At 42.0% G+C, this 11,607-nt stretch overlaps 1 protein-coding gene across 5 annotated transcripts in view; it reads right to left on the bottom strand.

Annotated features, from left to right (window-relative positions):
- Positions 1-2,204: 2,204 nt before the first annotated feature.
- The window catches only part of LOC122840621 (cAMP-specific 3',5'-cyclic phosphodiesterase 4B-like), a 71,878-nt gene continuing 62,475 nt past the window's right edge, over positions 2,205-11,607 (bottom strand). For 4 of the 5 annotated variants that reach the window (XM_044133147.1, XM_044133146.1, XM_044133145.1 and 1 more), the window contains exons 10-18: positions 8,828-8,921; positions 7,031-7,221; positions 6,841-6,939; positions 5,915-6,079; positions 5,551-5,650; positions 5,245-5,399; positions 4,860-4,982; positions 4,587-4,769; positions 2,205-4,357 (exon numbers count right to left, since the gene is read on the bottom strand). In XM_044133147.1, coding sequence (XP_043989082.1) covers positions 4,016-4,357; positions 4,587-4,769; positions 4,860-4,982; positions 5,245-5,399; positions 5,551-5,650; positions 5,915-6,079; positions 6,841-6,939; positions 7,031-7,221; positions 8,828-8,921 — 1,452 coding nt within the window. In that variant the 3' untranslated portion in view covers positions 2,205-4,015. Of the gene's footprint in view, positions 4,358-4,586; positions 4,770-4,859; positions 4,983-5,244; positions 5,400-5,550; positions 5,651-5,914; positions 6,080-6,840; positions 6,940-7,030; positions 7,222-8,827; positions 8,922-9,190; positions 11,267-11,607 lie in introns of those variants that run through there. The other variant, XM_044133149.1, reaches the window with a different exon arrangement.

Raw genomic sequence — 11,607 nt, 5'->3', positions numbered from 1 at the left:
ACAACACAAGTGGTGGAATTTGTTCACAAGACAGCTGTTAGTTGTGCCATCAGTAAATCTAGCTTTTATGTCAAGAAAGACTCAAGAAAATCAAAAGATTACATATACAAGATAGTCTCATGTGCAGTTTGCCACAGCAGATTTGTGGAAGAAGGTCGTCTAATGAGACAAGATCAAATTTGAACTTCAGCGAGAGAACAAAGACACCATAAATATGATAAGTGGAAGAAACCCTGGTAGAGTATGGAAAAGACTTTAAACTTTCATGTCTCAGCAGGATAATGACTGCAAACATCCAGCCAGAGTTACCTTCATGATCAGGTCAATCACATAAGGTTTCGTTGGATTTAACAAAAAAGTGCCAGTCATTCTGACAGTGTGGCAGCTAAACAAGTATTATTTTTGTTGTTGTTGAAACGTCCTTCCCGTTTGCCTTGTGGAAGTCATCACGTGGAATCTGTGAAAGACATTCCTTCCTGTTAATCTTACTCTTCACTCTGTTCTGTTCATCACGTATTTCTGATGCTTATCTGTTTGGCTCAAGGTGCTTACAGCAAAAGGGAGGGAGAATGCCCAGAGGACGCAGCACAAAGCATCACAATCTTCACTCTTCCTGTTTTCATCACAGGACCAGTGGCCACAAGCACTAAACTCAATCCCAGACCAAAAAAAAAATAAATGAGGTGTTGCAGCAAGTAACCATGAAGTATATAAAGTATAAACATAAAGTTTAAATAGAAAAACTTCATCCAATCTTAAATGGATAAAGTTGTTTGTCCTTCTTCCTGCTCACCCATCGCTCTTCTTCGCCTAGCATAGTTGCGAAACTGGGACCGTGACGCAAAAACAAAAAGCAGCCAATGGTGTGCTGCACATGGATGGCCGTGTTTGCGCTTGGAACAGTGCAGGAAACAATATTTCAGAAGATGTGTCATTGTTTATGAAGCGTGGAGAGCACGTAACGTTCAGCCTCAGTGGTTCATTAGAATATCAGCCATATTCCCTGGAAATATAACGTGAATGAAAGCAAAATACATTATGAATAGAAGCTAATAAATCATAACCACTAAATGGTCTAGAAGCAGCCATTAAAAATAATATAGGTAGGCAGGATCAGTAAGAGTTTGATGGATATATAAAATTCTTCACAAAGACTCAGATGTAATCAGGACCTGTGTCTTGTTGGTATCCGTGGCAGCTCATAGAGCATCAACATGTTTACGAGGGTTGCTTGGAAAAGTTTGGGAAACAAGAAGGTAGTTTGCGTGTTTTCAAGTCACAAAAAACATCTGATTCATCCACAGAGGTGCACTAGAACAAGTCATAAGAAAAATTCCTGGTCTTTTTTGGCGCTTCAAGTTCTCAGAAGAAGAAAAAAAAGGACCCTCATTTATGGACTTAGAAAAAGAGGAATAAAATGGTAAATAAATATTTTTCAACATTCTGGATTATTCCCTATTATTCAAGTACCAAAGAAGCAAATACTCCCACAAAACATGTAGTTCAGATCTCTGTACACTTTTAATAAACGAATCATTTATGTCTGAGAAAAATCTTATCTCCAAACAGGAGTGGGCAACATGGACTCAGAATTTTATCACAATATTTTGTGATAACAATGAAAATAATGAATGATTTATTACGTCTTTTTTTAGGTGACTGTCTCGGTGGTGTTATGAACGGGATTGCATACATAAACCTAGAAACACAAATATTATTCTTGAAAAACATTCCCATTTCTAAGCTTCGACAGGATGGCAGTTACTTAAAGTGGGATTTATCACACAGTAAATGCATGTAAACATATTTCTGAATTTACTGATATGTATTGATGCTTTTTGTGAAACAATGGAGAAAATGGTAAAAATCAAGTGTGTTTTTTTTTTAAACACACCATTTATTGCCATTTATAGACTATAAATATTTTTTTTTATTGTGATAAGAAACTTTTCATGATAAAGGATAAATACAAGAAAAATCCACCGCTGCCTCCAAAACAACGTTTTAGTTAAAAGAAAAGTTTTAAATGTCAATTGAGTGTCCAATCAAAGACACACAATTCTTTGGACACTTCTATGGATATTTATCAACAGAAGTACGAGTAAATGACAATTATATTAACAAAAATGGTTCTAAACTTTAGTAAAGGGTTCTAAGATAGAAAAAGAAAAGGATTAAGACCCAATGACATCCGGACAAGACGATTCTGTTTCACATGCTCATTTTAATAATCACATAGAAAACATTTGTTGAGCACAACATATATTGTTGTTGTTTTTCTTTCTTTTTTTTTCTTTTACCAATATACTGTGAGGAAAACACTGAAAAAATACATTTGAAACAATGCTAAATATTTCAGCAAATATTCCTACAGCTGTACAATGACCCGTCACCGTACACAATCTGCCGCAGTAAACATCCAGTCTGGCCGGATCGTTTGGCTGAGAACATACAAACGTTTCTGGCTGGAGCCTCAAAGCAAACATACTTCCATGACATGAAGTGGCCGTCTCATAGCGAAACATCTCACTGAATACAGACAAAGCACCAGACGGCTTCAGTCAAACTGTAATTTGACGTGTGGTAGAGCATATAAATAATAGCAAATATACAGTAAATATTAGCAAATATTACAAGGAAAAAAAAAAAAAAAAGGTAATAAATACGCCGTTACTGTCGGCACTGTACAGCTGCATGCGACGGTATTGTGTGGTTCTGTGACCACGTATTTGCACGCTCAAGTGTGCACACATTCACAGAAGAAGAACGTCATGTTATGACTACAAACTCATCTCCCCTCACCAGACATCGTGGTACCTTTCAGGAAGTGTTGGAAACAGATCTGCAGCCAGCTGGAGGGCTGCTGGCAATTTTCAAGGTGCTGAGGTGAAAAAAGAAAAAAAAAAACGACCAAAAAAAAACAACCCGACACGAGTTGTAGTAAAAAAATACTTTTTTTTTCTTTCTTTTTTTTTTTTTTTAAATCTGTGCACAATTATTCGAAGCTCTAAAATGACTCACAATTTAAAATGGATTCAAGGGGAAATGCTATTAGAAATAAGTTTCAAACATTTTAAATAAGGGATCGTAAATTTTGGATTCGATGACGTTGCTCCATAATAGCAGAGGAGGTTTTTAATGATGTGATTCAGCAACACTGAAATCATCAAAGTGCTTTTATTTTCCAGACGATCTTTGGATACTTTCACGTTCTTCCACCGAGAAGTTATGTAATAGTCTTTTTGACGAGTTTGATGTAAAAAAGAAAAATTTATATTTGGGTTGTTTTCATGAAATTATTTGGCTTCACATGTCCGCTGTCTTTCTAAAACAGCATTCCACGCTCTCTTTGCTCTACAGTGTGCCACAAAGTGCAAGTTGTGCTGGGAAGTCAACAGATTTCTTCTTCTTGAGACTATTGCCAGAACGTTCGGAAGACTACGAGACAACAATGTCCTCTTGTACAAAACTGGACACATTTTACAGCTACATGAACGTGTTAAATAAATTATAAAAACTCTTACAAAATGACATGGTTGTACAAGAAAATAAAAAAGGCACTTTTTTTCTCCTTTTTCTTCTTCTTATTTAGACAAGTGTTATAAAAAAAAAAAACTATGTGGTAACAAGTAACCTGCTGACCAGTAGTTTTTGGTTGTGTTATTTAGTCTTGAGATATTACAAATATTCTACATGAAGATAAAAATGTCCTGAAGTGCAAGTTTGGAAGTCCTTTTTTCCACAGTTCGTAGATTCATACCGTCTAATCCCACTTTCGGTCTGTGAGGACTCCGATTCCAGCCGCGCCTCGGCAGTTCTCCCTTGCCAGGGACGCAAAAACATACCGCAACAGGGTTTCTGAGCCTTGTTTGCAGGGGGTTTGCCCAACATTCAGACAGGCCTTGGTTGCCAAATGGCTCCAAAAAGCCTCATTTGCAGGATGCCTCCACTGCAAATTAAAACAAAAATTCAGCATTAAAAAACCGTCCCGTTCTGGGACCGCCACGGGTTCCGGCTATGTCTCTGCGGACGAGACGTCGCACGTCGTCATTTCTGTCCCGTCCAGGTCAGAGGAACTGCCTCTACTCGCACAGTCGCTTCTGACGGCCGCGTCCGCCGGCGTGCCGTCGTCCGTGGTCAGGTCAAAGGGGAATTTACTCGCTAGGGAACAGTCTTCGCCGTGTTGGCCTCCCTCTCCGTCGCTGGTGTAGAAGGGGGGCGAGGGGCTCTGGGGGATCATGCTCTGGTACCAGTTTCTGTTGTCCTCCAGCGTGTCCAGGATGTCCTGGGCGTCCGGGTGGACCAGGTCGGCCCACGTCTCCCACAGAGGGTGGACGATGAAGTCTATGAAACCAACCTGGAACAGATCAGGCAGACGTTAGCAAAAGAGGAAACAGGCCAGGAATGTTAGTACGGTATGGAGTAGGGCTGATGTAAGTGAATTATTGATTATTCTGATGATTTATCAAGTAGTAGAATAAATTAGAATAATCTGACAAAGCCTCGAGGCAGATAATTTGCCTGGATAAATTTTAAAAATGGAGGTCCTGGAATCATTCACTACAGTTCCGGTGTGTGGTCTCTACCTGAGTCCTCTCTACTGAAGCCGTGTGCTTGTCACACATGGGGCTGATCTCCATCCCCTTCTCCCTCTCCCGGTCGCCCTGGTGGAAGAACTCGTCCATGATCCTGTCGGTCCACTGCCGGTACAGATCCAGAGGCTTGGTGGGGTTGCTCAGGTCGGCGCAGTGGACCATGTTACACAGCACCTGCAGACACAGAAAGGCAGATCTGAGCGTCCGTCTTTCCCCCTCGTAGCTTTTCTGACAGACGGACGCTGGCAAAGAGCGCTCCCTCACCTGCATCCTGTCGGTGTAATTGTCCAGCAGCAGGACGCCGGAGCTGGTCACCTTCTTGGTTTCCACCATGGTTTTTAAATTCGCCAAGAGGTTCATGTGCTTGGACATGTCAGTGGCCAGAACCTGGAGGACAAAAAAGGGAGAATATGAGGCATTTTTAGCTTTATCGTCACAAAATAATCAATAAAATAATCAATCAGCTTAGCTATGGAAAATGGGCAATAGAGGCAGGCAGTGCAAGCTAACTACTTTGTATTTAGCATCAAATATTTGGAGCATTTCTCCATGATATTAAAGGGGGAGCATCTTTTCGACGACTGATGTCGAAATAAAAATACCCGCGCTGGTTTTCATTTATCGTGCGATGAGTCGATTTGTTCCTCACCATGTCTATGACCATCCTCCGGAGCGTCTGCCTCTGCTTCTTGCTCAGGTTCTGGAAGATGTCGCAGCTGTCTTCCTGCAGCAGCTTGAAGCCCACAGCCAGGTGGTGATTCTCCAGCACTGACTCATCGTTGTACATCAGAGCCAGCTCAGAGTCTGCGAATAGAGGAAGAAATTAAATACCGCTCAAGGTTTACAATGTTGTCTTTGGACTCAGAGCGTTCTGGCATTTCTGGCGAGTGAGCCAAAAGAAATAATAATAATAATAATAATAATAATAAAAAAAAAGTCAACCACAGAGACTCACTAGTGTTGATGAGGAACTGGTTAGACACTCCTGGGTGGTCCACGTCGTGAATGGCTGCGGCAAAGATGGCTGCCAAGATCTCCAGATCTGTGAAGACCGCCTGAAATAGGAAAAAGAAAAAAAGGAGAAAGAAATAAGCTTCTGCTGGGAATGAACTGGCCAAACAGGTCGAGGCAACAGACAACAATTGGTGACCAATCCTTTCACGTGTCATCGTCTCCGGCATGCGCTGAGCGATGACGCAACGAGAGTCGCCTCCTTTAAGACGCAATAGCTCTAGAAAGGGGCGTTGGTGATGGAGTCATTAGCTAACCTCGCAGCTCTACGGAAAGAGTTTGGATTCTGTCAGTTTTGGGCCACTTACGTCCAGGGCGGGGGTGGACAGCAGGATGTGCGTGGACTGGGCCACGTCGGCGGCGTGCAGGCTGTTGTGGTACGTCACGTCCGAGTGGTAGTGGTCCTCCAGGGTCAGCATGAAGGTCACGAAGGTGTCCGTGGGAATTTTGAATGTGCGCATCAGGTCTCGCTCCTGAGTGTGGGCGAAGACGAGGACAAACAGGAAAATGATTCAGTGGGGATGGTTTGGTGTCAAATTAAGCTCGGATAAAGCCTGTTGAAATACATTTTTGAGAGTTTGTTTTATTTTATAAAAGGATAGGATGCAAATTAATCAACTTGAATATGTCAAGTAAGTATGCCAGATTTGGCCACAGAGGCAAATTTTCATCAGTTGATGGAAGGGATTAAAATATTTGTAATTAACAAGAATGACAACATACATGACCAATGATTTGTGACAAACGTCAGTGCATTGCTAGGAGTTCTGCAACCTACAGTAAATATTTATATTAAAATAAATATTTAATCAGTTACTGACGTGATAAATAGTTTATATTTGCATATTATGCTTAGAAGGACAATTTTATTTGCAGAGAATTCACAATCCATCTCATTTATGGTTTCGGCTTTGTTTGTTTTTTTACTTCTGTTTTTCTGTTTCTATTTTTTGTGGGGTTTTCCTCTATTGTATTTGGTTTGAATATTTAAAATATCTCCCAGCTCTAGTGTTGGGTGTTCCTTACAAAATTAAATCCCATTGGTTTTTGAGAGGGCAAATTTATTGATATATTGCTTGAAAAGGGTCTCAAAACAACAATATTATCGTTTAGTGTAATAATTACTGGGACCATTTATTGCCCACCAAAAGCCTGGCTAGAATTTTGTTGATTTTATATACAGAAAAAACTAAAGAAGTAATGAGGAATGTTGAGGAAGAAGACAGGAACTAACCTGGAAGATTTTATACATGACGCAGGTGAGCGGTCGGTTGTGAGAATGTTCCGCCACTTTGAAAATATTCAGCCCCCATTTGTTAATGTCCTCCAGGTCCTGTTAAATAACACACCAGTTCACATCTTTAGCATTTCGTCTTAATTTACCTACGCCTAATTTGAGCTAAAAACACCTGTACTTCGCTTACTTTTGAGAGCAGCTCTTCCTGGTCTGTCTTGACCCCGAAGCGGTTGCCGACGTTTCCCAGTATGCTCGACGTGTGGTTGACCTTCTTGACCCCGCTGATCTGCGTCATCATCCCAACCTGTTGCTGCTGGCTCTGCTTCCTTTTCCTCACCTTTTGGAGCGGACACGGAAGCTCCAACTCGTTCTGCTTATCTGTGGGAAACGCAGGAAAGAGGAGAAGAAGAAGAGACGATTAAATACATGGTTTAAAAAGAGCAGAGAGGTTGTTGCATAAACAGTTGTTTTGTCTCCACTAAAACTCCCACTGACTGCAGGAAAAACCCAATTAAAATCAGAAACTTCGAATGTGAATGTGTCAAATAAAAGCGGTCGAGGTTTGCTAATGGAGATGTTTTGCCACGCAATATTCTGGCGGTGCGTTCTGTGAAACAAAACCTGGAGGCGACAACAGTTCAGCGAAAAGTGAAAATAAACGGCTCAGCCTCAGCTGTAATGCTCAGAAAGGGAGACATGTAAATATGCGGGCAAAGTCAGGGTGCGTGATTCAGCCTGTCTGTCTGCTGGCTGACAGCGATCCCATGCTGCACACAGTGAAAGGATTTTTGATGATCATATGCACGGCAGCGATGAAGAAGAAGAAAGAAAGAGTCTCAGCTACATCCTCCACAAAACGCAGGAGAATGATTGTGTTTGAACGCGACGCGTGTCAGAAAGAAAAAACCCTTCAAAGACAAGCAGAGCTACGCCGTTTCCTTTTTGTTACTTGTTGGTTGAAATGCAACGAAAGTGTTGCTGGTGACTAGAATCTGCTCTGAAACGGCCTTTTTGTTGTTTCCTGACAGTAAATGCAACAACAGCAGGAAGTTACTGTTACTGCAAGAAGAAAACTCAAAGTTAGCGACTTTCACTATATCAGTGTTGCGATGTGCAAAGAGGCTGCAGGAGAGCGAGAGAGAGCAAGACTTCTACTCTTACACAGGCCTGTTGCAAAAAACAATAAGTCAATTAAAACAGATAAACATTTTGAGGGGCATTTTTGTTCATGAAGACTTCAGTATCCATTTTATTTGTTGCTTATTTATTTTGGACATTTGAAATGTCTTCCAATTCTAGTGTAAAATGTTAGAAATGAAAGTCTCTTGGTCTTTGAGAGGGTGTTCTTTCATTCCCAATATTATCGCTTATCACGATAACTTCTGGGACAGAATTTGTTACTGTGACAGGCCTGCTCTTTCACACGGAGTGACGTTGCATCTGGTTCTGATTTATTCCAAATAAGTTTTTTGCCAAAAAATTATATATATATATATATTTTTTTTATTTTTTATTTTTATTGCCTAATCATCGTTTGGCAAAAAAAGACTTGGGTCATTATTTTAGGAAGGTGACAGTATATAGACTGGAAAACATCTACAACATCTACAGTTTTCTCAAGCTGTAAGGAAAGCTTATGTTTCTTTGTTTTATCCTTCGTATTGTTGTCGACTTTCAAAGAGATATATAGTGTGTGCAGGCTGCAAGCGAATAAAGGCTGGAGGGAATTCTATAAGAGGCTAGTTGTGAGTCATGAAATACCGCTCTGCTTTTAAAAACTATAACCAATGCTGTTCTCCTGTTGAATAATGCATCGTCTCTTCTAACACTCCCTGTTCTCAGCCACAGGTTTCCTTCAGACTGGATTCGACTGGTTCAATGAGACTTAGGGATCACTTTGAGTCACCTTATGACCTCTAGCTGACGCTGCCTCACAATGCTCTGATGATCGCTGCAGTGCTCTGTGATGAGCTGCAGTGCTTACCTAAGAAGGTGTTGGAGATGTACTCCGACACTTGGTTGCCCGAGCGGCTCATCTCAGACAGGTGGTTCAGTTCCCGGTTCAGCATCCTCTTGAACTAGAAGTGAAAAGACAATAAGAAGAAGATGAGAAATGGCTCTTAATGTCAATTTCTCCTGCTTTTATGCGCTGTTGTGCGAGTCTTGGTTAGTATTTGATGTCAAAACCGCAAAGTGCAAAAATATAGACATGTAGCCATGCAGTCAACTGGCATTTATGCGCAGTTGTTCGTGCCGCAGTCTGCTGAATCAGTGGGAAGGGATCTGGCGGACGCACTCAAACCAAATCCGGCTTGTTTTTCGAATCCGACTCTCTGGCGGAACACACCTTAATGTATCCCCAGGACACGGAGAACAGGTAGTTGGCCTCAGGCATGGTGCTGAGCTGTCCAGAGCCCCTGGTGCTCCCCAGCAGAAGCAGCGAATGCTCCTCTCTGAGTGGACCCCCAAGGCAGAGCTCAGCCGTGCAAGCCTGGTTCTCCAGAAGCCACCCAAGCCACAGGGAGAAAGAAAAAAAGACCCAAACAAAAAAAAACTAACACAATGCGCCGTCTCCGGAGGAGGGGTGCTGCGGCAGCGGAGCCTCTACATCCCAGCCCTCCGGATGCGCCTCCTCCCAGACGCATCCATTGTCTTCAAGGGAGACAGTGACAGAATCCCCCAGGAGACCTGATCGATGTTCCTATTCCAGGAGTCTTCTGAGCGTTATCCAGTGACGAGCTGCGGATGGAGTGAGGCTTCGCGACGGGAGGGTGGCAAAAAAGCAGCCGGGGCGATGGGGGGAGGGTGGGATGCTCAATCTGCAGAGTCCCTCGCGGCAGACAGAGTGAGGAGTGTGGTGTCTCTCTCCGTCTTTGCCTCCCACCCTCGACTTAACGCACAGCAGCGTGAAGCGCTGCAGAAAACAAGAGCAGGGAAAAAATCCCCCTACATCTTCCTCTCTCTCTCTCTCTCTGTCTTTTTCGTCCCACTCCCCCCTGCCCAGTAACGCAAAACAGACGCAGCGCACACTGCGCAATGCAAGGCTTTCCAAGCAGCAGACTGCTTTTTTTTTGTTGTTTATTTGATTCACTTTTTCTAATAAATCCGATTATTTAACCACATTTTCTTTTCATGTTTCGTTCCTATAAAGAGGATCGAATCGAGATGAGATCCAGGAGTGTTCAGCTCGCCAGCCACACAGATCCCCGAGTGCCATAGCAACAGCAGCGTCACATGTTCCCGCTTTATCGTTCCCACGGTGGTCCCCTCTCTGAATATAAACTGCATCATATCAGAGCCGTAGACGGCCAGGTGCATGTGAACGCTCTGCAGCAAGATGAGCCTGACATGAATACAAATGGGAAACGTAAAAGCTACTGAATGGACGCTTTCAGTTCCTGCTGCCTAACAGGAAACATGATCACATCAAAAGTCCCAGAGAATAATAATAACAATGGCCACTGGAGACGCACCAATCAAGCAGCTATTTCCTGCGATGTTGGCAAATTGTTGGCAAATTTTCCCAGAATGCCTGGAAAATTTTTGTTTTTTCCTTGTTTATTAAACTATCAAAACTAATGTGCCTCATGATTACTGATTTAAAAAGAGTCTGATTGAGGTTAGGAAGTGTGTCATTTATTAACTATCAAACAGATCAAATATTTGCTCTGAATTTTCTCCTTTGTTATTAATTATAACTCTTTGTAAAAAAAAAGATTGGCCGATCGGACCACAAAGGAACGTAGGAAAATCGGTATCTGCCAGGAAAATCGCATCGGTGAATCTCTACTGTTAACTTCCCGAAAAGTGAAAGTTGCCTTGACCCAGTTTAAAGGAGGAAAATAATCTCCCATTAAGGTCTCTTTTACTCAAACCAGTAGATCTGGTGTCCGAGGCGAACATCTTCGCGACAGAGAAACTAGAGCAACTCCAGTAAGAAGCCTAAGAACACACACACACACATACAAACACACATACGCAGCCACACACACAGGTTGTTTGTGAAAATCAGTAAGTCCCTGACGATCAAATGAAAAAAAAACCCCAACTTTACTCTGAATGTGGTGGCTTTTACTCAGCGAAAATGGGGAAACTGTCACCAACTCTTCAAAGTAAAGGAATTATGCAACTTTGAGGCAAATGTCGATAATTCAGGGTCGTGCAGTTCAGCTAGAACACGCAGGACACACTGATGACATGTCAGATTGCCTGACGAGTTGCATTAACGTGTGCAAGATTTTACATCAGCAGGGAGTTCTCATACAAACGAAAAAAGGCATCAATAAAGGAAAAAGGTAAAATAAATTTTGCTGAAGCAAAAGCATTTTCAGAACAGATGGAATAATTAGACCAGTAAAAAGATTTGGAAACGTTTTCTCTGAATATGTGCATGTCAATCAGCTGTTCCACGGAATCAGCTCTGAATGTCCGACCCAAACTCTCACGATCGAGACTGAAACAAAGTTTTAAAGAAAAGTTTCTATCCAAGTTCAAAACTCATGCTCTACTTAGTCTTTAAACACAGCAGATGGGACTCCAACCACAAAAAAATAAACTCACCTTTTTCCAACTTGTGAACATCTCAATGTCTCTCTTCTGCTTTTCAGAACAACATAATCCCATTGTCACTTAAAAACCCCCAAAACCGACACAAAAGAAAAGTTCACAAATGGCCCTTAAAAAAGCGACAAGTGTTCAGTCCAGTCCAGATCGTTGCGCCTGCTTCTGCCTCTTATTCTCTCTTTTCTGATGTGGCGTCAGGCA

The sequence above is a fragment of the Gambusia affinis genome, linkage group LG12, assembly GCF_019740435.1.
Source record: "Gambusia affinis linkage group LG12, SWU_Gaff_1.0, whole genome shotgun sequence".
Taxonomy (NCBI): domain Eukaryota; kingdom Metazoa; phylum Chordata; class Actinopteri; order Cyprinodontiformes; family Poeciliidae; genus Gambusia; species Gambusia affinis.
This window is presented reverse-complemented; position numbering and strand designations above follow the sequence as displayed.